At 46.8% G+C, this 25,897-nt stretch overlaps 1 protein-coding gene across 1 annotated transcript in view; it reads left to right on the top strand.

Moving 5' to 3' along the window:
- Nucleotides 1–25,897, top strand: part of OBSCN (obscurin, cytoskeletal calmodulin and titin-interacting RhoGEF) — a 640,872-nt gene that overhangs the window by 130,305 nt on the left and 484,670 nt on the right. The window contains exons 20-24 of the mRNA XM_040354276.1: nt 740–1,015; nt 5,536–5,811; nt 7,978–8,253; nt 10,254–10,520; nt 14,007–14,276. Of these exons, the coding sequence (XP_040210210.1) occupies nt 740–1,015; nt 5,536–5,811; nt 7,978–8,253; nt 10,254–10,520; nt 14,007–14,276 (1,365 nt within the window). The remainder of the gene's footprint in view (nt 1–739; nt 1,016–5,535; nt 5,812–7,977; nt 8,254–10,253; nt 10,521–14,006; nt 14,277–25,897) is intronic.

Genomic DNA, 25,897 nt, shown 5'->3' with positions numbered 1-25,897 from the left:
AAACACAGAATAATTATATTTAAAGTAAATCCCTAATGCAGGCAATACAACACGTTAGAGCGCTGCATGTAGAACAATCTCCTGCCTGATAGATAAACTAGCTGAGCTGTACAGTTTATAAATATATTGACAACGCCTAAGGATGTGAATATATTCTCTACAAACTGTACTTTTAACTATACTGACTACACTTCCTACTCTATCTATCTATCTATCTATCTATCTATCTATCTATCTGGTTAAGACACTGTGTCTCTATCTCTCTATCTCTCTCTGTCTGACTGACTGATCTTCTCTAGAACCGCCAACACACTACACTAGGCAGCCGTGCAGGCTGCCTTTTATAGTGGGGGGCGTGTACTAATCCCCCTGAGCCATAATTGGCCAAAGCCACCCTGGCTTTGGCCAATTATGGCTCTTCGTTTTTTGAGCGCTGTGATTGGCCAAGCATGCGGGACATACAGCATGCTTGGCCAATCATCAGCGCTCAACGCCCCAGTGAATTATGGGACGTTTTGCGTCACTCGAATTTGGCGCGAACGACCCGTTTTGTTCGAGTTTCGACGAACGATCGAACGACCGATGTTCGAGTCGAACATACGTTCGAATCGAACGCGGAGCTCATCCCTAAATGCACAGTAAATAGCTTGAAGGAACCAGGAAATCTTTAGACATTTTCTTAGACAGCCTCAAATTATTGGGAACAAGAGGCCAATTTTGGTTTATGCTTTTGTTACAGAACCAGAGCCAGCATTCATCCATCAGGAAAAGGTTCAAAAAGAGGTCCAGGCCATCTTGTCAGAGAAGACCACCCTGAGCTGTGAGGTGGTTCAGGAGAAGACGGAGGTGAAGTGGTACAAAGAAGGAAAATTGATCACCTCAAGTAAGACAGTGAGGGTCGAGACTGAGGGTAAATCTCGGCGCCTTGTGGTGGAGCAAGTGGAGAAGAAAGATGCCGGTGAATATACCTGCGAGGCCGCCGGACAGAAGATCAGCTTTAAGATCACCGCCAAAGGTTAGTAGAAGTCAGATTAGCCTTTTTGAATAAATAAAGGTCCCAGTTGGGCTCAGCTGGGAGGCCTACAAAAAAGAGAGGAAGTCTGGGTCAGAGTCAGATGGAGTCAGGAGATCTCGGGTCAGGAAGCTTCACATGTGGTACTGAGTCATTAATCCAGTCATACTTTCAAGAGAGGTGACTGTGGAGTGCAATACCTTACAAGTCAAGACCGGGTGTAGCCAAGAGCAGTACAAGGCAGCCAGTGTCACACCAATTCTCAGTGACGGAACTTAGGCGTTGTACTACTAATTCTACCACCACTGCAATCATCACCAACCTCATCTGCAGATATCGCCCAAATCGTCCCCTCCACCCCATTCAGGACCTCCTGCTCTCTAGCTCCCTTGTTACCTCCTCACATGCTCGCCTTCAGAACTTCTCCAGAGCCTCTCCCATCCTCTGGAAATCCCTGCCCCAGTATGTCCGATCAGCCCCTACCCTGTCCACCTTTAGGAGATTCCTGAAAACTCATTTATTCAGGGAGGCCTATCCCACACCCACCTAACAACTGTCCCCGAGCCACCCTCATCAAATCATTCTTTGCGGATATTACCTTTTGTACCACCCCCTTCCTTTTGAATGTAAGCTCTTAAAGCCGGGCCCTCCTGTATCTTTTGTATTGAACTGTACTGTAATTGTGTTGTCCCCCCTCTACATTGTAAAGCGTTGTGTAAACTGTTTGCGCTATATAAATCGTGTATAATAATAATAATAATACCTCTTACAAGTGCAATACAGCTTGCAACCTGTTTCAGGGCAGCCAGAGACTTATGCCGCGTACACACCATCACTTTATGTGATGGAAAAAAATGACGTTTTTAAAAACGTCACTTTAATTGACTGTGTGTGGGGGAAAACGTCGTTTTATGTCTTGTAAAAAACGACCAAAAAAAATTGAAGCATGCTTCAATTTTATGTGTCGTTTTTCAAAAGTGCACTTTTTACTTCACAGAAATTGACCGTGTGTAGCAAAAAACGTCGTTTTGTAAGACGTTTTTTCATCCACGCATGCCCAGAAGCTACTTATGAAGCAAGCTTCAATGGTAAAACGTGGTGGAACGTAACCTCACTTTGCAAGATCATTGTGAGAAAACGATGGTGTGTAGGCAACTTCGTCTTTGAAAATTGAAGTTTCAAAAACGTCATTTTTTACTTCACAGAAAGTGTCGTTTTTTTTCATCACATAAAGTGATGGTGTGTATGCGGCATTAGTAATCCTCCATTGCAGATCTGGTTCTGTGAGTGATTTACAACTCTAGTTGGTCCCCAGTGGCTCCAGTTGTGAGAATAACCTGATGGTCTGGTTGGCTTTGAGTTGGGGGTTATGCCATGATGGGATTGGATTCAGGTTCTACTTTGGGAATCTTTTGTGTGACTTATATACTATAATGGAATTTAACACAACAGTCCCATGAAAGCTGAAATGTTTTCTTTAAAGTGGAGTTCCACCCAAAAATGGAACTTCCACTTTTTGGATTCCTCCCCCCCTCCGGTGTCACATTTGGCACCTTTCGGGGGGGAAGGGGTAGCAGATACCTGTGTAATACAGGTATTTTCTCCCACTTCCTGGCATAGATCATTGTGGTGATCGCGGTGACCTACGTCATGTCTGGCGCCTACACAGTCCTCCCCCGCTGTCTTCTGGGAAACACACAGGTCCCAGAAGACAGCGGGGACCAGTGAGGACACGCAGCGTGACTCGCGCATGCGCAGTAGGGAACCAGAAAGTGAAGCCGCAAGGCTTCACTTCCTGATTCCCTCACCGAGGATGGCGGTGGGGGCAGTCGAGAGAAGAGCGATTGATCGGCTTCACCTGCCGACATTCGTGGGCGCACTGGAAAGTTAAGTGTACATTTATTAAAAGTCAGCAGCTGCAGTATTTGTAACTGCTGGCTTTTATTTTTATTTTTTAAGGGACTGTATTATACATTTTTTTTTTCATTTTTAAATATATTTTTATTGACAAAATGTATCATTTTTTAGTTGTAAATTTAACCTTTAAAATTCTATATTTACAAACATTCAATTACCCTATGAGAAAGCCAGCTGCCTACACAATTTCAAAACATTGTGCATATAACCATTCAACTTTGATAAAGGCTTATGCCGCGTACAGACGATCGGACATTCCGACAACAAAACCGTGGATAATTTTCTGACAGATGTTGGCTCAAACTTGGCTTGCATACACACGGTTGCACAAATGTTGTCGGAAATTGGAAACGTCAAGAACGCGGTCACGTACAACACGTACGATGGCACAATAAAAGTGAAGTACCACACTAAGTGCACCACCCTTTGGGCTCCTTCTGCTAATCTCGTGTTAGTGGAAGTTTGGTGAGGGACGTTTTTCAGCCTCATGCTTTTCAGTCCATTACAGCGTGACGAATGTGCTATCTCCATTACGAACTTTAGTTTTACCAGACCGAGCGCTTCCGTCTCGTACTTGATTCAGAGCATGCGTGGAATTTTGTGCGTCGGAAATTGTCCACACACGCTCGGAATTTACGAGAATGGATTTTGTTTTAGGAAAATTTGAGAACCAGCTCTCAAATTTTTGTTGTCGGAAATTCCGTCAGAAAATGTCCAATGGAGCCTACACACGGTCAGAATTTCCGACAAAAAGCTCCCATCGAACATTTGTTGTCGGAAATTGCGACTGTGTGTATGCGGCATAACAGTTTACGTGAGCCAGTTGGTCAGACTGATTCATTACTACTGGCTGCAGTCAGGGCTGTCTTAATGAAAGGGCACACCTGGGCACTGCCCAGGGGCCCCAGCTGCTTTGGAGGCCCCTGCACTTTCCCCAAAACAGCTGGTCCTTGAGCCCACGCTGTCCCAAAATTAGGGGCCCCATGATGGCACTGAGAGTGATAGATACACAGGGGAGGCAGTCTGCCTCCTACCTACTTGATGTCTGTTTACATGCACTGTCATCGTTGTAGGGGCCCCAGAGCATTTCTTTGCCCAGGGGCCCGTGCTGCTATTAAGATGGCACTGGCAGCAGTTACAGTATGACTCAGTATAGGCAGTTTTGTACTACTCGTTCGGTAAAAAGTGAAGTATTATTCATTAGGGGTTGATTTACTAAAACTGGAGAGTGAAAAATCTGGTGCAGCTCTACATGGTAGCCAATCAGCTTCTAACTTCAGCTTGTTCAATTAAAGTGGTTGTAAACCTCAGACATGAAATATGAAGAAAGCATATCAGTGCCGGGACAAGATCATCTGGAGCCCAGGGAGAACATGCCAAATTGTGCCCCCCTCCCCCCAAGATGTATGAGCATTATGTGTCAGCAAAAGTTCCCCACCCCATCTGCATTCTTACCCTTCTTGTCCATTATCTCCAATCATCTCTCAGAACTCTCACCACTGAGCTCTGCAGAGTGTTAGCCGGATTCACAAAGAGTTACGCCGGCGTATCAGTAGATACGCCGTCGTAACTCGGAATCTAAGCCGTCGTATATTTAAGTGTATTCTCAAATTGAGTTACACTTAAATGTAGCTAAGATACGACTGCCTGCGCAGTCGAATCTTAGCTGTCTAGGTCCGCCGGCCGCTAGGGGTGCGAACGCTGATTTACGCCTAGAATGCGTAAATCAGCGAGATACGCCGATTCACGAACATACGCTTGCCCGTCGCAGTAAAGATACACCGTAACGTAAGGCGTTTTCCGGCATAAAGTTAGTCGAACAAATAGCTGGCCTAGCCAATGTTAAGTATGGACGTCGTTCCTGCGTCGAATTTTGAAATGTTTACGTCGTTTGCGTAAGTCGTCCGTGAATGGGGCTGGACGTAATTTACCAATACGTCCTTGCGGCGTACTTTGGAGCAATGCACACTGGGATATGTCCACGGACGGCGCATGCGCCGTTCGTTAAAAACGTTAATCACGTCAGGTCACTAATCATTTACATAAAACACACCCCCCTGTTCCTCATTTAAATTAGGCGCGCTTACACCAGCCCATTTACGCTACGGCGCCGTAACTTAAGAGGCAAGTGCTTTGTGAATACAGCACTTGCCTCTCTGACTTACGGCAGCGTAGCGTATATGCGATACGCTACGCCGCCTCAAAGTTAAGCCAGTCTTTCTGAATCTGGCTATGTGACTTCAGCTCTCCGCCCCCTTTTTTTCTGAACGCTCAGACAAGCATTTTAATTCTGGACTTTGAACAGATGTAGAGAGGAGGAGACTGCTTATAAACAGGTACAACGTAGGAGGATTTGTTTCATCTCTTTATATCACCTGAGGCCAGTCACTTCACTGGGTATATGGAAGGGTTTACAACCACTTTAATCTTTGACAAAAAAAAAACGAAAAGCTGATTGGTTTTTATGCAGAGCTGCACCAGATTTTGCACTCTCCAGTTTTAGTAAATCCCGCCCCATTATGTTTTCTGTTGAAGAAAGTTAGTGCTTCATTGTATACTTCTGTTGAATCATCTGTAAATGCGTTCTAAATGTTGTTGCATTTCAGAACCAGAGCCGGCATTCACCAGCCTGGACAAGGTCCAGAAAGAGGTCCAGGCTGTGGTGTCAGAGAAGACCACCCTGAGCTGTGAGGTGGCCCAGGAGAAGACGGAGGTGAAGTGGTACAAAGAAGGGAAACTGATCACCTCCAGCAAAAAACTTAGGGTGGAGTCTGAGGGTAAATCTCGGCGCCTGGTGGTGGAGCAGGTTGAGAAGAAAGACGCCGGAGAATATACTTGTGAGGTTGCCGGGCAGAAGATCAACTTCAAGATCAGCGTCAAAGGTAGCTTCAACTTTCCAGTTCCTTTACTCCTTTACTTATTAACCACTTACAGACCGCCGCCTGTAGATATACGTCGGCAGAATAGCAACGTACCTGTATGATGTTTTGGATTAAGTGGATTATTTTTTTAAACATTTTATTCACTCTATATGACAAAATTAATCATAAAAAAATAATAAGTAAAAAACAATACTAGGTAGAAGGGAAACATTGTTATTAGAAAGTGTTTTTATACTTCTACATTTTTGCATTGGGTGTTGGTGGGAAAATGCTCCTTTAGATTGGAGGTCAGTGGAAAAGTCCCTCTTTAGCTTGGTAATCAGAGGGATAAGGCCAGTGGCGTTGCTAGGTGGGGGTGTGGGGTGTGGGCCGCACCTGGGTGACACCTGCCAGAGGGGTAACACCCATGTGTAGCGGCACACACCGCTAACACTGCCTGCTGCCCTGATCTGTGCCTCAGGTCTTACGCTGTGTCCCTCAGCAGAGCGGACTGAAGCTGCCTCCTCCCCCTCCTCTCTGTTTACATCCACACAAGAGGAGGAGGAGCCCAAGGGATACACACTGCGGTGTGTGTATCTGTCCGCGCTGTTCTGAGGTCTGTAAACTTACTAATGTATATGTGGATGGACATGTGCAGGGGGTGTCTGCACTGAGGGGGGATTCTATACTAATGGGGGGGTCTGCACTGAGGGGGGATTCTATACTAATGGGGGTCTGCATTGAGGGGGATTCTATACTAATGGGGGTCTGCACTGAGGGGGGAATTTTATCTTGATGGGGGTCGGCACTGAGGGGGGAGGTGCATGTACTGATGGGGGGTCTGCACTGAGGAGGGGGATTCTATACTAATTAAGGGGTCTGCAACTGAGGGGGATTCTATACTAATGGGGGGTTTGCACTGAGGAAGTATTCTATACTAATGGTGGGTCTGCACTGAGGGGGGATTCTATACTAATGGGGGGGGTCTGCACTGAGGGGGATTCTATACTAATGGGGGGTTTGCACTGAGGAAGTATTCTATACTAATGGTGGGTCTGCACTGAGGGGGGAGTCTATACTAATGGGGGGGTCTGCACTGAGGGGGGATTCTATACTAATGGGGGGGTCTGCACTTAGGGGGGAATTCTATACTGATGGGGGGTCTGCACTGAGTGGGGAATCTATACTAATGGGGGGTCTGCACTGAGGGGGAGTCTATACTAATGGGGGGTCTGCACTGAGGGGGGATTCTATAATAATGGTGGGTCTGCACTGAGGGGGGAGTGTATATTAATGGGGGGTCTGCACTGAGGGGGGATTCTATACTAATGGGGAGGTCTGCACTGAGGGGGGATTCTATACTAATGGGTGGTCTGCACTGAGTCATGGAATTCTATACTGATGGAGATCGGCACTGAGGGGGGTGTATGTACTGAAGGGGAGGTCTGCACTGAGGTGGGAGGTTGATACTGATGGAGGGGGGTCTGCACTGAGGAAGGGTCTACACTGAGTGAGGGAGGGGAATTTGTACTGAGGGAGGGGGTCAGTACTTAGTGGGAGGTCTGTACTGAGGGGGTCTATATTGATGGAAGGGGGTCTGTACTGAGTGAGGGGGTCTATATTGATAGATGAGGATCTGTAGTTAGCGGAGGGGGGGGGGTCTGTACTGAGGGGGACTATGGTTGGTGGAGGAGGGGGTGACACCAGTTTTTTCAGTACCGGGTGACACCAACCCTAGTGATGCCACTGGATGAGGCCATGTAGGTTTATGGTCTGTGGGAGAAAGACCCCTTTACTGAGAGAGGCAAAAGCTCTACCGGTCCAGTGGTATCTGTTGCTGCTGTAATTATGGAAGCACCATGAGACAGGAGGAGGACCACTGCTGTTTATTGATCAAGGAAGCCCTAGCAATCTCTGGAGGAATTTTAAGGTTCCACGGAACCCATTTTGAGAAGGACTGTCCTAAAAAGAATTCTGGGTGACAAGGGCAGCAATTGTAATTACAAAACACTACAACCTTTGATTACATTGAGCTAACCCTTACATGTAATACTCACTTTTGTAAAATGCCCTGAAATATCCATTTGAGAGTCATTGGTTTGGAGTGTCCAACAAGGCATTGATTGACCACACAACAGTATGCTCACTATGATGACCATTCATTTATTTGGCCAATTTTTCTATTAGAACCCGAAGCCAAGTTTCAGAAAATCCTTACACAGAAGGAATCAATGGTTGTCCAGGAACACGAAGACATAACATTGGTGACCTCAGTTCAGCCCGAAAATGCTCCAGTGAAATGGTTCAAAGATGGAACAGAATTGTCCGCTACCAAGAAGTACCAAATATCTGCAGATGGTGCATCCAGGACATTGGTGGTGAAATCAGCGGAGTCTAAGGACAGCGCCGTGTACTCCTGCCGCATCAGCAGCGACAAGCAGGAATTTAAGGTCCAAGTGAAAGGTGAGGGACAGTTTGCAGTGTTTGCTTTACTTTTAAATATCTCCAGGACCAAGAAGCTGCAAAAAAACATAGATAGATAGATAGATAGATAGATAGATAGATAGATAGATAGATAGATAGATACTTCCTCCTTCCACTTGGGTAGCATCTCCAACATATGCCCCATACCAATTAAGAAGTGTTTGTACAAGGCTTGGAGGTGAACACATTGTGTTGCCTTCCCATGGTGAAGGCTTGCTTAGGAACAGGAGAACCAAGGGAAGTTAGGTCTTCATAAGGCATTAGTCTTATGCAGGGGACGGCTCAAGGGAGTGAACCTACGTCTTTTGTGCCTCAGTAGACTACACAGAGAAATGTAAAAGGACCTGGGGGTCCTAGTAGATGATAGGCTCAGCAATGCCAAGCTGCTGCTAACATAGCAAACAGAATATTGGCATTAAAAAGGGGATTAACTCCAGAGATAAAACGATAATTCTCCCGCTCTACAAGACTCTGGTCCGGCCGCATCTGGAGTATGCTGTCCAGTTCTGAGCACCAGTCTTCTGGAAGAATGTACTGGAAATGGAGCGAGTACAAAAAAGGGCAACAAAGCTAATTAAGGGTCTGGAGGATATTAGTTATGAGGAAAGGTTGCGAGCACTGAACTTATTCTCTCTGGAGAAGAGACTCTTAAGAGGGGATATGTTTCCAATTTACAAATACCGTACTGGTGACCCCACAATAGGGAGTTTAACAAGACACGTGGCCACTCATTAAAATTAGAAGAAAAGAGGTTTAACCTTAAACTACGTAGAGGGTTCTTTACTGTAAGGCCTTGTACTCACGAGCAGACATGTCCGATGAAAACGGTCCGCAGACCGTTTTCATCGGACATGTCTGCCCGGGGACTTCTGTTCGATGGCTGTACACACCATCGAATTCCTGTCGCCGCGTCGATGACGTGGTGTCGCCGCGACAATGACGCGGCGACGTGGGCGGGCCTGCCTTTTAAATGCTTCCACGCATGCGTCGAAGTCATTTGACGCATGCGAGGGATGGCGGGCGGCCGGACATGTACGGTAGGTCTGTACAGACGACCGTACATGTCGGGGGGACAGGTTTCCAGCGGACTGTTTTAAAGCAAGTCCAGGAAACAGTTGTCCGCTGGAAACCTGTCCGATCCGCCCGAAAATGGTCCGCTCGGGCCTACACACGGCCAAACATGTCTGCTGAAACTGGTCCGCGGACCAGTTTCAGCAGACATGTTTGGTCGTGAGTACGGGGCCTTAGAGTGGCAAGGATGTGGAATTCCCTTCCACAGGCGGTGGTCTCAGTGGGGGGCATCGATAGTTTCAAGAAACTATTCGATAAGCACCTGAATGACCACAACATACAGGGATATACAATGTAATACTGACTTATAATCACACACATAGGTTGGACTTGATGGACTTGTGTCTTTTTTTAACCTCGTCTACTATGTAACTATTACTATGTAACTATGTAAGTTGTAGGCATCCCATTGGATAGTTTTATCTCAAAGACTCTTGCCTTTCTTTTTACAACATGAAGGCTTATCAGATGATTACATCACTGAGGTTGATCAGATGATTAAAGTAAATGCATTGCCTCCCCCCACCCCCACCATCACCATCACCACCACCACCACCAACACCACCATCATCACCACCAACACCATGATCACCATCACCACCACCACCAAAATCACTACCACCATCACTACCACCATCACCACCACCACCACCATCACCACCAACACCATGATCACCATCACCACCATCACCACCACCACCATCACCCCCACCACCACCACCATCACTACCACCATCACCACCACCACCACCATCACCAACACATACATGACAGGCAGCACAATACAGAAACCAGTAAGGATCTGCAGTATGGTTTGCCAAACCCTTGAAATAATTATAGCTAGGCAGGAGGGGATTCGGTGTTATTCTCAGCTGAACTGAACGTTCTGTATTTCATCTGTACATCAGAAGTCCCGGTGAAGTTCACAAAGAAACTGGAAGCTGTGACGGGAGAGATCGGTTCTGCCATCACCCTGACCTGTGAGCTGGGACAGGCGAAGGGCAATGTTGTCTGGAAGAGGAACGGAGAGGAGATCAAGGCCGGCAAACGCTTTCAGATTCAGTCCGATGGAGCCAAGCGCAGCCTGACTGTCTCTCAGGTGAAGGCGGAGGATGGAGGGGAGTATTCCTGTGAATCCCGGGACGATAAAACCATCACACAACTCACAACCAAAGGTACTTTATACATATAAATCTAAACATTGGTCCGGATTCAAAGAGATTTGCGCATTATTTACGGAGGCGCAGGGCAACGTTTTTGCCCTGCGCCCCCGCAAATTTGCTCCGCTGCCCTTGATTCACGGAGCAGAAGCTTCGTGAATTGCGCGGGCGCGCCGGCAAAATGCCCGGCGCTAGAGCACGCAATTTAAATGATCCCGTAGGGGGCGGGAATCATTTAAGTTAGGCGCGTTCCCGCGCCGATCGTAGAGCGCATGCTCCGTTGGGAAACTTTCCCGACGTGCATTGCGGCAAATGACGTCGCAAGGACGTCATTTGCTTCAAAGTGAACGTGAATGGCGTCCAGCGCCATTCACGATTCACTTACACAAACGACGTAAAATTCAAATTTCGCGACGCGGGAACGACGGGTATATGTAACATGGGCTGCCCCTGCTAATAGCAGGGGCAGCCTTGCGCGAAAATCGCCGTACGTAAACGACGTAAATTGCGTACGCAGGGCTCGCGCAATGTTGTGAATTGGTCTTAGTATGCAATTTGCATACTATACGCTGAGCACAACGTGAACGCCACCTAGCGTCCACCGCAAGAATGCAGCCTAAGATATGCGGGCATAAGAGCCTTATGACGCGCAGATCTTAGGCTGCAGTCAGCGTAACGAGGTTCCTGAATCAGGAGCACTCGTTAAACCGGGGGAAGTAAGCAATTGCTTCTTGAATCCGGCCCATTGTAGTCAGCAAAGTGTGTAATACGCCCTAAAAAATTATTTATGGAAAAATTCACAAATGACATATGGTGCAGTCGGTCAGTAGCCATTTTTGTTTCAGGGGTACCCTATGTAACATGGTGTCGGTCAAGGGTGTACATACACTATATTACCAAAAGTATTGGGACGCCTGCCTTTACACGCACATGAACTTTAATGGCATCCCAGTCTCAAGCCCTGTACACACGGGCAAGAATCCTGTCAGGAAAAAAACGCTGCTTGGCAAGAATCTCTTGCCGCCTGAGTGTACAGACTCTTGTTTCAAAAGAACCGCGGTTTTCTTGAAAGGAAAGAATGCAGTGACGTCATTGTCACATTCAATGCTGTCGCCGCCATCTTGCTGCACCCTACCTATGCCTAGGAAGCTACAGCGCATGCGACCAGCTAAGTATACACACTCTCGGGTTTCTCGGCAAGAAAACTGACGAGAATCTCTTAACGAGAAAATAGAGAACATGTTCTCTATTTTTCTCATCTAGATTCTGGGCAGTTTTCTTGTCGAGAAACCTGAAAGCCTCGTACACACGCTCGGTTTACTCGGCAAGAAAGCTCTGCCAGCAGTTTTCTTGCTGGTGCTTGCCGAGTACACTGAGCGTGTGTACGAGGCTTGAGTCCGTAGGGTTCAATATTGAGTTGGCCCACCCTTTGCAGCTATAACAGCTTCAACTCTTCTGGGAAGGCCGTCCACAAGGTTTAGGAGGGTGTCTATGGGAATGTTTGACCGTTCTTCCAGAAGCGCATTTGTGAGGTCAGGTACTGATGTAAATAAGAAGGCCTGTCTTGCAGTCTCTGCTCTAATTCATGCCAAAGGTGTTCTATCGGGTTGAGGTCAGGAGTCTGTGTAGGTCAGTCAAGTTCCTCCACCCCAAACTGGCTCATTAATGTCTTTATGGACCTTGTTTTATATTTTCTTGAATAACAAGGGAAATTCAAGCATCTTCATCTTCAATAATTTTTTCAATACACTGTCAGTCAATATGTTGCCACTCCTCAGTTGGCTGACATGTTCTATTGTCTTACTATAAGGGTGCCACTTCTGCTGTCTCCATAGCTGAGCCCAAAGGGAACGTGGAGCTCCAGGGTGATCCTCAACCAGGGAAAGCCCTATTTCTTGACAGCCTACATCTGTCTCGGATAGGCTTCAAGGTTACCACAAGTGCCAACTTCTCCCCTCCTTGCTCTGCTACTTGTAATCCACCCACACACACATCACAACCCTGTATATTGTATATCTTCTCTCTAGGGAAAAGGCAGTCTTCTACTGGCCACACTAATGTCATGTACAGACGATCGTAAATTTCGACAACAAAACCGTGGATATTTTTCCGACGGAATGTTGGCTCAAACTTGTCTTGCATACACACGGTCACACAAATGTTGTCGGACATTCTGATCGCCAAGAACGCGGTGACGTACAACACGTACAACGGCACTATTAAAGGGAAGTTCAATACCAGTTGTGTTGGTTAGAAGTTTGGTGAGAAACGATTCGTGCTTTTCAGTCCGTTACATCGCGACGAATGTGCTATTTCCCTTACGAACGCTAGTTTTACCAGACCGAGCGCTTCCGTCTCGTACTTGATTCAGAGCATGCATGGAATGTTGTGCGTCGGAATTGTCCACACACACGATCGGAATTTACCAGAATGGATTTTGTTGTCGGAAAATTTGAGAACCAGCTCTCAAATTTTTGTTGTCGGGAACTCCGACAGCAAATGTCCGATGGAGCCTACACACGGTCGGAATTTCTGACAACAATCTCCCATCGAACATTTGTTGTCGGAAATTCCGAGCGTGTGTAAGCGGCATAAGAATTACATTGGGAGCCACTTAAAAAAGCCTTACTTCCTATAATAGATCCATGACCTATACAGTAAAACCTTGGTTTGAGAGCATTTTGCAAGACAAGCTAAATTTTTAAACAAACTTTGACTTGATATACAAGTAGCGTCACATCAGAACTGAGTATAAAAGAGAATAAAGACGCCTCTAAGTGTAGCAATACATTTATTGAAGGTGCAACATTTAGCAACTTATTGCTACACTTAGAGGCGCCTCTCTTCTCTTTTATACTCTGTAGCTCCTGATGGATTTTGCGTCTAATCCCTTGTGGAGGCTTCCATTTGTAGATGGACATTTTATGGTTACACAACCTGGAACATTGCTATAATTTTTTTATATAGACTATAAACTGAAGGACTTATGAATATATGGTTGTGGAATGAATCATCTGAGTTTCCATTATTTCTTATGGAGAAACTTGCTTTGATATACAAGTGGTTTGGATCACAAACATGTTTCCAGAACGAATTATGCTCGCAATCCAAGGTTTTACTGTATTTCTTCTTATCCCCTTGTGGGGACTTCCTATCACATTGCTATAATCTTTTTATATGGACTATAAACTGAAGGGCCTATGAATATATGGTTGTGGAACGAATCATCTGAGTTTCCATTATTTCTTATGGGGAAACTTGCTTTGATATACAAGTGCTTTGGATTACAAGCATGTTTCCGGAACAAATTATGCTCGCAATCCAAGGTTTTACTGTATTTCAAATCAGTCACAAACATGGTCTTGATGGAGCTGGTTTTAAAGGGGGCATAAAATAGAGGGCTTACTGGTGACATCTTGCCCCAAGCGCCATCCTTACATTTGGTTTTTCTGTACTAGATATTATTGCCAATGAATTATTAATCTATTTTTGTCCTGCCAGCTCCTCGGGTTGTGAAGTTTACAGCAGAACTGAATAACGTGGTAGTAGAGGAAGGTGCAGAAGCCACATTTAAGTGCACATTGACCCCAGAAGACGCCGAGTTGACGTGGTACAGAAATGGGGCCAAGATAGAAAAGAGCAACAAGTATTCGTTCAGCAAGAAAGGGACTGTGCACACCCTGACCATCAGCAAGCTGACCATGCAAGATGCCGGCGAGATCGCAGCTGAGGCTGAGGGGGTGAAGTCAACAGCTAACCTGAAGGTCCGAGGTGAGTAGGACCAACATGAAAAGCTCATATGAATGGAAGTTGTAATGGTCAGCCTTTGCTTTGATCAGACAAACCGGGAAAGTTATGTTGATTTCCCATTGTTCCTGATACAGCAGGTTGAAGGTCAATGTAGCCCAAGCATGGACATTTGAAAGGGTCAGTCTCTCTAAAACTACTACTAATGTAGACAGGGCCGGACTGGGAATGAAAACCAGCCCTGGAAATAATTTCATACCAGCCCCACGGCATTAGGCTGCTTTCACATTCAGGCGTGGAGCCACGGTGACGGTATAGCCGCGCTATTTGTAGCGCTGCTATACCATCGTATTTACCGCGATATTCGGGCGAAAAAGATAACCATAACAAAAAAAACACCCAAGAATGCAGTAAAAGCACCCATAATTATGGCCTTACCAGCACCCATAATTATGGCCTTACCAGCACCCATAATTATGGCCTTACCAGCACCCATAATTATGGCCTTACCAGCACCCATAAATGCAGCAATATCAGGGGGAGAGAGGGAGTAGGATCACCAGCGGCCCGGTCTGCGTAGCACACACGCACAATCACACATGATGATGACTTTAAGGCCTCTTCCACACTGGGGCGGTGGGGGCATCGGCAGTAAAGCTCCGCTATTTTTAGCGGGGTGCTTTTAATGGCCGCAAAGTGCCGCTTTGATTTCAATGGGCAGGGGCGCTTTAGGAGCCACTCCTACTGCGCCTCAAAGATGCTGCTTGCAGGAAATTTTTTAATGTCCTACCAGCGCACCACTCCAGTGTGAAAGCACTTGGGCTTTCACACTGGAGTGAATGTATCCACTCTTTCAGGGCGCTCTGCAGACGCTATTTTTTGCGTTATAGCGCCTGCATAGCGCCTCAGTGTGAAAGGGGTCTTAGACTACTTTCACACTGAGGTACTTCGCAGGCGCTACAAAATAGCGCCTACAAAATGCCCTGAAAGAGCCTCTTTTCTCACTCCAATGCGAAAGCTTTCACACTGGAGCGGTGCACTGGCAGGATGCGCAAAAAAGTCCAGCTAGCCGCATCTTTGAGGCCCTGTAGGAACGGTGTATACACTGCTTCTAAAGCGCCCCTGCCCATTGAAATGGGCAGGGGCGCAAAAACAACAGTAAAGCGCTGCTAAAATAGCGACACTTTGCTGCCGACGGCGCAACGCCCCAGTGTGAAAGTAGCCTAAGTCACATGCCCATCCCCCCATCCTCTCTGAGATTATTATACAGATTTCAATTTTATTGCAAGGGCAGTAAAGGTAGGTGACAGAGAGAGAAGGGGGGTGCATATATGGGACACTGGGACGGGAGCACAGGGGGACACTGGGATGGGGGAGGGGAGTACAGGGGGGGACACTGGGATAGGGGAGTACAGGGGGGACACTGGGATAGGGAAGGGGAGTACGGGGGGGACAGTGGGATAGGGGAGGGGAGTACGGGGGGGATACTGGGATAGGGGAGGGTAGTACGGGGGGGGAACACTGGGATGGGAGCACAGGGGGGACACTGGGATGAGGGAGGGGAGTACGGGGGGGACACTGGGATAGGGGAGGGGAGTACGGGGGGGGGGAACACTGGGATGGGAGCACAGAGGGGACACTGGGATGGGGGAGGGAAGCATGGGGGGACACTGGGATGGGGGAGGAGATCACAGGGGGGACACTGGGATGGGGGAGGGGAGCACAGGGGGGACACTGGGGAGGGGAGCACAGGGGGGACACTGGGATGGGGGAGGGGAGCACATGGGGGACACTGGGAGGAGGGAGGGGATCACAGGGGGGACACTGGGAAGGGGGAGGGGAGTACAGGGGGGACACTGGGAAGGGGGAGGGGAGTACAGGGGGGACACTGGAATAGGGGAGGGGAGTACGGGGGGAACACTGGGATGGGAGCACAGGGGGGACACTGGGATGAGGGAGGGGAGTATGGGGGGGGAAACTGGAATAGGGGAGGGGAGTACGGGGGGGACACTGGGATAGGGGAGGGGAGTACGGGGGGGACACTGGGATAGGGGAGGGGAGGATTAGCACGGGGGGACACTGGGATGGGGGAGGAGATCACAGGGGGGACACTGGGATGAGGGAGGGGAGCACAGGGGGGATAGGGGAGGGGAGCACAGGGGGGACACTGGGAGGAGGGAGGGGATCACAGGAGGGACACTGGGATGAGGGAGGAGATCACAGGGGGGACACTGGGATGAGGGAGGGGAGTACAGGGGGGACACTGGGATGAGGGAGGGGAGTACAGGGGGGACACTGGGATGAGGGAGGGGAGTACAGGGGGGACACTGGGATGGGGGAGGGGAGTACGGGGGGGACACTGGGATGGGGGAGGGGAGTACGGGGGGGACACTGGGATGGGGGAGGGGAGTATGGGGGGACACTGGGATAGGGGAGGGGAGTACAGGGTGGGGGGACACTGGTATGGGAGCACAGGGGGGACACTGGGATGAGGGAGGGAAGTACGGGGGGACACTGGGATAGGGAAGGGGAGTACGGGGGGGACACTGGGATAGGGGAGGGGAGTACGGGGGGGACACTGGGATAGGGGAGCGGAGTACAGGGGGGACACTGGGATGAGGGAGGGGAGTACAGGGGGGACACTGGGATGAGGGAGGGAAGTACGGGGGGGACACTGGGATAGGGAAGGGGAGTACGGGGGGGAAACTGGGATAGGGGAGGGGAGTACGGGGGGGACACTGGGATAGGGGAGCGGAGTACAGGGGGGACACTGGGATGAGGGAGGGGAGTACAGGGGGGACACTGGGATGAGGGAGGGGAGTACAGGGGGGACACTGGGATGAGGGAGGGGAGTACAGGGGGGACACTGGGATGAGGGAGGGGAGTACAGGGGGGACACTGGGATGAGGGAGGGGAGTACAGGGGGGACACTGGGATGGGGGAGGGGAGTACAGGGGGGACACTGCGATGAGGGAGGGGAGACACTGGGATGAGGGAGGGGAGTACAGGGGGGGGGCACTGGGATCAGGTGATGGAGAACTTTTCATACAGAAACATTACTCCCCCCCCCCCGTACTGCAATTGTCTATTTCTTCACCTTGTGCTCCAGCCTCCAAGGCAGGGTGGCGACGCCGTTCACTTCTCCTCTGCGGTTCTCTCCCCCTCACTCGTGACCCAGTACAGAGACATTGTGGGCTGTCCTGACTCCTGGCGCCGCGCGGGAAGATGGAATATGTCCCGACGTTTGTTTCTCCTGCTCGGCTCCTCCCCTTAGACACATGATCAGTGATGCTGCTCACTGATTAGCTAGGTAGGTAAGAAGGGAAGTGCGGCAGTGAGCATGGCGGCCGCAACCCGCCGGCCCGCGGCTGGTTACTGCAGTGACAGTCTGGAATTGGAAGGCTATGCAAAAGCAGCCCCAGGGAACTCAGTGCAGCCGACGGCGACACCCCTGCACAACTGAAATGAGCGGCGGCCGCGGCGATGGCGGCCGCAGCTACGGCCCACCACTGATTGGATATGATTGACAGGCACTGCAGGCAGATACAGCAGGCAAAATCAAGCGGCCTACCGGGAATTTTCCCGGTATCCCGGTAGGCCAGTCCGGCCCTGAATGTAGATATGTGAAGATTCTCATTTATCCAGGTCAAGGTATATCTAGTAGAAGTTGGTCACATCTTCTGTAAAGTTGATGTTACGTAATAGTAGACATGTGCACAGGGGCATTGCTAGGTGTGAAAAAGACCAGGGGCTTCAGCCCGAAGTCCAAGCCCGGCGACGGCGCGCGCACGCGGGGGGGTTTGGGGTTTTCCCCCATGATGACACATATACACTGATCCCCCATGATGACACATATACACTGATCCCCCATGATGACACATATACAGTGATCCCCATGATGACACATATACAGTGATCCCCCATGATGACACATATACAGTGATCCCCCATGATGAGACATATACACTGATCCCCCATGATGACACATATACACTGATCCCCCATGATAACACATATACACTGATCCCCCATGATGACACATATACACCCATGCCCCATGATGACACATATAAACTGATAAAAAAAGAGAAGATTGTTGCGCAGACCCAGCATAAAGTGCAAAAAATAAAATAAAAAATGAAAAATAAATAAATAAATACCAGCCGCGTCTTAAGTGTGCCATACAGCACAGACAAGCATAATAAGAAAAAAGAAGTCGCGCTAGTTCAAAAATAAAAAATCTAAAAATAGTGAAAATCCTGTGACTAGTTAAACCAAATAGTTAAATATATGGTGATAAGCACCATCCATGAAGAAGTGCAATTAACATATAACCACTAAGCGACACAAATATATCTAAATCAATACAACATATTGACAGTCCAAGTGAGCCAAAAGGTTAAAGTAGTCCGCAGGTGTGTGATGAAAAAGAATCTTCCGACTAACAGTGATATCAACCACGCTGTGTTTTAGACCAACAGGAGACCTCCACCACAGATAGTACTGACTCTTACCAGAATTCAGTAAAAATTAGGCATGAATATCAAATCCAGCAGCAACATACAGGGTAATCTTCAACCAGCAGTATCCATAAATGAATATTCACCAATAGAATCCAGGCTCCATAAATGCAAAGGAAACACCAAGAGAGGAATATAGTGTAATACTGCGCTGGTTTATTGTAGCATAAAAAGAGCCAAATGCTTACTTACATCTCCAAAGAAAGAAATAGGCATCAAGCGGACATAAAATCAGGTACAAGGTAAAAAAAACACACAGCCGGCCGGACTGTGTATAGGCGTGCGTCCGGATATCCGGATCCTTACACCTGGTAAACGCGGCAACGTCAGAGCGTCTCCTCCCGACGTTTCGTCACAATGGGGACGTGTTCACGGGGTAAGGAGACGCCCCAACCTGCCGCACATATAACAGATACAGGGGCGGAGCCAACCAGGGAGCAGATCTGGTCACGATCGTTAATCCTCCATTTTGACTCCTGGAAACCCGCAGTTCCTGCTGATGCAGACCACTGCCAAAGTAAGGGAAAAAAAATTATATATACAATATTACCTCCCTCCCCAAGGGGAAAAAAGAGAGGAAGGAATTACTTTTAAAACCTTCCATTGGGACTCACAGTATTAAAACCGGAGGGCCAAGGGAAGTAAACCAATACAAAAAAGAGAAATGTATAGTCCTCATATGACTGAGGTCAACGGACAATGCTGCTAGCATATTAATCCCTGTCATACCGGACTTTTATAACAAAATAAAAACTTATGGAGGTACGATCACCAGAGTCCGCCCCTGGTCGTCTGTACCCCCTATGTACATAAAACACATATAAGATTACTGCAGTAAGCAATCCAGCTAATTAAAATCAACAACATGTGTAAAAGAAACAGAATTGACTGTCTATGTTTACACTAAATAAAAAACTTAAAAAAATTTTATAAATGACATAAAAATGTATCACATAAGTTAATGAAACATACATAATGTACAACATCACATTAACACCCATATTTAAGAGTCTCTCGTTTAAAAAAGGAATTCAACATACTATATCAACATTAAGGACTAGTAAATAAATCCGTAAAAAAACGCGACTTTCATATTTGGAATAACCCTCCATAACGGAAATATACGTGAACAGATCTCAATCACATAAATCCTAAAGACTATGAGTTATCCAAAAAACAATTCAAGTCTACCTCGATATTTAAGCCGTGAGGCGAGTAACATTTAATCTTATGTATCCAGGACATCTCAGTCCTAGATATAGATCTAACCAAGTCGCTCCCCCTCCAATGGGCGGTAAACTTGTCAATCCCAAGGAATATAGTGTCCTTGGGATTACATGCATGGGCAGTGAGGTAATGCTTGGATACGGAATGCTCCGTGAACCCACTCCTAATATTCCCAATGTGCTCATTAAGTCGCACATGTAGCGGGCGTTTAGTCCTTCCTACATATTGTAAACCGCACGGACATATTATTAGGTAAATGACTCCAAATGTAGAGCACGTGATGAAGGGCTTAATCACAAAACTCCTACCATTGCTACTGGAGCTAAATTCCACTGTCCTTTTCTTAGTGCGGTTATTTAAACTGCAGCTCTGACAGCGGCCGCATTTATAGAAACCCGTCAGACCTGCCAAAAACATCGAGGGTATTTTCGGGGGATTCATTATATTGCCAGCCACCTTGTCTCTTAAAGAAGGGAGACCCCTAAAGACCATCTGCGGCCTCTCTGGCAGTAGACCTCCTAAAACGTTATCACTTTTGAGGATGTGCCAGTGTTTTGACATTATATGCTTAATCCCCCCATGTTGACAGGAAAAATCCGTGATGAAAGGGCATTTAAATTTGTCAGACTTGTTACGAGGCTTATCCTCGAGTAAAGGGCCCCTGTCTAATTGTGTCACATGTTCCAGAGCACTGGACAAATCTTCCGACTTGTATCCCTTTGCTAAAAAGCGATGTGTTAACACATCTGCCTGTTGAGCAAACGATGTCTGTTTGGTGCAGTTCCTCTTAATGCGTAAATATTGGCTCTTTGGAATGGAGTCAAGCCAGGGAGCATAATGACAGCTGTCCCTAGAAATGTACGCATTTCTGTCTGTTGACTTGAAATGGGTAATTGTCTGAAAGTATTCCCCCTCCACCGAGATCACCAAATCCAAAAAATTGACTTGCACCTGGCTAGCCTCATAGCTCAGCGAGATGCCCCGATCATTTACATTTAGAGCAGTCATGAAATGGGTCAAGTCATCTTTAGTGCCATTCCACAGGAGGAGGATGTCGTCGATATACCTGGCCCACAATAGTATTTGTGGCCTGGATGGGACACAGACGACATCCTCCTCCCATAGTGCCATGAAGAGATTGGCAAGGCTCGGAGCGTATTTAGCCCCCATCGCTACACCGCGATTTTGTTTGTAGAATTTGCCATCATGCCAGAAAAAATTATGCGTTGCCGCAAATTCGAGGAGTTCCATAATAAAAGATATCTGTGTTTTCTCCAAATTACTGTCCCTATTTAAATAATGTGAAACTGCGTGTAAACCTAGATCATGTGGTATTATCGTGTACAATGAAGCAACATCACATGTTACTAGCCACACGCCTGGAGGTGGTTTAATCCCAGATACAATATTAATTACCTCTTTGGTGTCTTTGATAAATGATGGTATCATTTTTACCAGCGGTTGAAGGAAAAAGTCTATATACTTACCCACCCGGGACGTAACCGAATCTATCCCACTTATAATGGGACGTCCCGGGGGGCAAGTAAGACTCTTATGTACCTTCGGCAAATAATATATAATCGGCGTTCGCGGAGCTTTGGGGACCAAAAAGTCTCTTTCTTTTTCATTAAGAATTTTGTTCCGGAAGCCTCTCTTCACTAATTTTGTCAGAATTTTCTTGTATTTACTGCCTGGATCGAGGAGAAGTGGAACATAAGTTTCCTCATCCCCTAGAATCCGCTGCATTTCCTGCATGTAGTCGGTTTTGTTAAGAACCACAATCCCACCGCCCTTATCCGCCGGGTGAATAACCACATTTTTATTGTGGCATAGGGATTCTATCCCCTTTTGGATGTCCTGTTTGCATCGAACCTGCTTCACTTGCATATCATCAAGGTCTCTCAGGGTAAGGTCTCTAAATACCTTGAGAGCAGCTGGAAGATGACCCGGAGGGTTCCAAACGGAAGCATTAGACAATCCTGAATGTATTATATTCGAGGTGGACAATGCGGATTGATTAAAAGGGTTAGAAGCACAATATCTCTGGATATTGAGCTTTCTAATGTATTTGTGTATATCCATATACACCTTAAATTTGTTAATATTGGCGGGAGGGACATATTTAAGTCCTTTATCCAAAACTGTTATCTCTGAGGGGCTTAGGATGTGAGAGCTCAGATTAAAGATGCCTTCCCCTTTCACAATCTCGACCTCTTTGGGCTTCCTGTTCCTCCCCCCTCTGATTCCTCTTTTCTTTCTGCGGTTCTTTTGGTACCTTGGTTGGCCCGGGGAAAACCCCATTGTGGGCGGTTAAGGCCATTGTTCACATTAGGAACATTAGACCCTCCATATCCGAGTTCATAGGTCCCAGGTTGGAGGGATCCATTTTGTCCCTGGGGAGGGCCATAAGCACCTTCCCCCAAGTCCAGTGTATCTTCCAAGGGAAGAAAGGGGTTATGGGTTAGTATGTTAAACTCTGGTTGTAAACTTTCAGCAAAGTGAACTACCTCCTGGATTCCTGAGGTTGGAGGAGGGCCAAAATATTGCCCTCCATAGGCTTGACTGCCTTTATGGCCTCCAAACTGATGCTGATAGCCAGTATTATACTGGGGGGCAAAAGGGGGTGGTGGTCCCTGAGTGCCTCTTCCCCTTGGTGTAGGGGTACCAGATGGATAGACAGAGCCCCACTGGTAAGTGGGTGGGCAAATCGTGGAAATCGGTCGTGCTCTTTGGGTAAAAGCACCTCTACCTCTATTAGCAGCTGGTGCAGCAGAGAACTTTTTAGGTTTCTTATAGCCCTTTGGGGTGCCTCCCTTTGCGGAATGATTTTGAAGTCCTTTAAGGACATGGGATGGTGGAGGAAGAGAGTACATAACCTCAGTTTGACTTGAGGTAGGTTGTAACGGTACCTCCATCTGGGGATTGTTCAGGGCATTGGCTTCCGCTAGCAGTTTCTTTTGCCAGTCGAAAACCACGTTGCCCTGATAGTCAACCAGATCTCTATTGAATTTTTTCTTTTTTTTGATTTTTTGTTCCCTCTCTTCTTTTTCCAAGATTTTTTGAAGGGTTTGAGACCTTTCGCCATACTCTGGACTGGCCATAAAGGGAACCAAATTATCTTTTAAAAGAATAATTTCTGCATCTAATCTTTTCAGTTTAGTAGCTTTACGTTCACCTAAAAACTGCAAAAGACTAAGACCTGCCTCATTGAAATATTTGAACCACCCCACAAGGTCTGTATCACCTTTCTGGGGCTGTATCTCCCATCTGAGGCTCCTGGGAACCATCTGTTGTTTGATGTAAGTCTCCAAGAAGGCGATATCCCATTGGGTATGCAGTTCTGACACTGTGAGATTCTTGAGCCTCATAAAGAGGCCACCTAAATCCCCATCCCCCTCTTTGAAGACTTCAAATACACCATCAGTATTGACTACTCTCTTGGCGCGAAAATCAAAAAAGTCCATGACAAAAAACTATTTAAAGTGTAAGCACCAAAAAAAGGAAAAGAAAAAATTCTAGACTAATTAGTGCTCACAGAATACTAAATATTCTAGGGTCGCTGCAACAAATGTATAAACAGCAATAAAAAAAGAGAAGATTGTTGCGCAGACCCAGCATAAAGTGCAAAAAATAAAATAAAAAATGAAAAATAAATAAATAAATACCAGCCGCGTCTTAAGTGTGCCATACAGCACAGACAAGCATAATAAGAAAAAAGAAGTCGCGCTAGTTCAAAAATAAAAAATCTAAAAATAGTGAAAATCCTGTGACTAGTTAAACCAAATAGTTAAATATATGGTGATAAGCACCATCCATGAAGAAGTGCAATTAACATATAACCACTAAGCGACACAAATATATCTAAATCAATACAACATATTGACAGTCCAAGTGAGCCAAAAGGTTAAAGTAGTCCGCAGGTGTGTGATGAAAAAAAATCTTCCGACTAACAGTGATATCAACCACGCTGTGTTTTAGACCAACAGGAGACCTCCACCACAGATAGTACTGACTCTTACCAGAATTCAGTAAAAATTAGGCATGAATATCAAATCCAGCAGCAACATACAGGGTAATCTTCAACCAGCAGTATCCATAAATGAATATTCACCAATAGAATCCAGGCTCCATAAATGCAAAGGAAACACCAAGAGAGGAATATAGTGTAATACTGCGCTGGTTTATTGTAGCATAAAAAGAGCCAAATGCTTACTTACATCTCCAAAGAAAGAAATAGGCATCAAGCGGACATAAAATCAGGTACAAGGTAAAAAAAAACACACAGCCGGCCGGACTGTGTATAGGCGTGCGTCCGGATATCCGGATCCTTACACCTGGTAAACGCGGCAACGTCAGAGCGTCTCCTCCCGACGTTTCGTCACAATGGGGACGTGTTCACGGGGTAAGGAGACGCCCCAACCTGCCGCACATATAACAGATACAGGGGCGGAGCCAACCAGGGAGCAGATCTGGTCACGATCGTTAATCCTCCATTTTGACTCCTGGAAACCCGCAGTTCCTGTTGATGCAGACCACTTGCCAATCTCTTCATGGCACTATGGGAGGAGGATGTCGTCTGTGTCCCATCCAGGCCACAAATACTATTGTGGGCCAGGTATATCGACGACATCCTCCTCCTGTGGAATGGCACTAAAGATGACTTGACCCATTTCATGACTGCTCTAAATGTAAATGATCGGGGCATCTCGCTGAGCTATGAGGCTAGCCAGGTGCAAGTCAATTTTTTGGATTTGGTGATCTCGGTGGAGGGGGAATACTTTCAGACAATTACCCATTTCAAGTCAACAGACAGAAATGCGTACATTTCTAGGGACAGCTGTCATTATGCTCCCTGGCTTGACTCCATTCCAAAGAGCCAATATTTACGCATTAAGAGGAACTGCACCAAACAGACATCGTTTGCTCAACAGGCAGATGTGTTAACACATCGCTTTTTAGCAAAGGGATACAAGTCGGAAGATTTGTCCAGTGCTCTGGAACATGTGACACAATTAGACAGGGGCCCTTTACTCGAGGATAAGCCTCGTAACAAGTCTGACAAATTTAAATGCCCTTTCATCACGGATTTTTCCTGTCAACATGGGGGGATTAAGCATATAATGTCAAAACACTGGCACATCCTCAAAAGTGATAACGTTTTAGGAGGTCTACTGCCAGAGAGGCCGCAGATGGTCTTTAGGGGTCTCCCTTCTTTAAGAGACAAGGTGGCTGGCAATATAATGAATCCCCCGAAAATACCCTCGATGTTTTTGGCAGGTCTGACGGGTTTCTATAAATGCGGCCGCTGTCAGAGCTGCAGTTTAAATAACCGCACTAAGAAAAGGACAGTGGAATTTAGCTCCAGTAGCAATGGTAGGAGTTTTGTGATTAAGCCCTTCATCACGTGCTCTACATTTGGAGTCATTTACCTAATAATATGTCCGTGCGGTTTACAATATGTAGGAAGGACTAAACGCCCGCTACATGTGCGACTTAATGAGCACATTGGGAATATTAGGAGTGGGTTCACGGAGCATTCCGTATCCAAGCATTACCTCACTGCCCATGCATGTAATCCCAAGGACACTATATTCCTTGGGATTGACAAGTTTACCGCCCATTGGAGGGGGAGCGACTTGGTTAGATCTATATCTAGGACTGAGATGTCCTGGATACATAAGATTAAATGTTACTCGCCTCACGGCTTAAATATCGAGGTAGACTTGAATTGTTTTTTGGATAACTCATAGTCTTTAGGATTTATGTGATTGAGATCTGTTCACGTATATTTCCGTTATGGAGGGTTATTCCAAATATGAAAGTCGCGTTTTTTTACGGATTTATTTACTAGTCCTTAATGTTGATATAGTATGTTGAATTCCTTTTTTAAACGAGAGA

Source organism: Rana temporaria, chromosome 5, assembly GCF_905171775.1.
Source record: "Rana temporaria chromosome 5, aRanTem1.1, whole genome shotgun sequence".
Taxonomy (NCBI): domain Eukaryota; kingdom Metazoa; phylum Chordata; class Amphibia; order Anura; family Ranidae; genus Rana; species Rana temporaria.
This window is presented reverse-complemented; position numbering and strand designations above follow the sequence as displayed.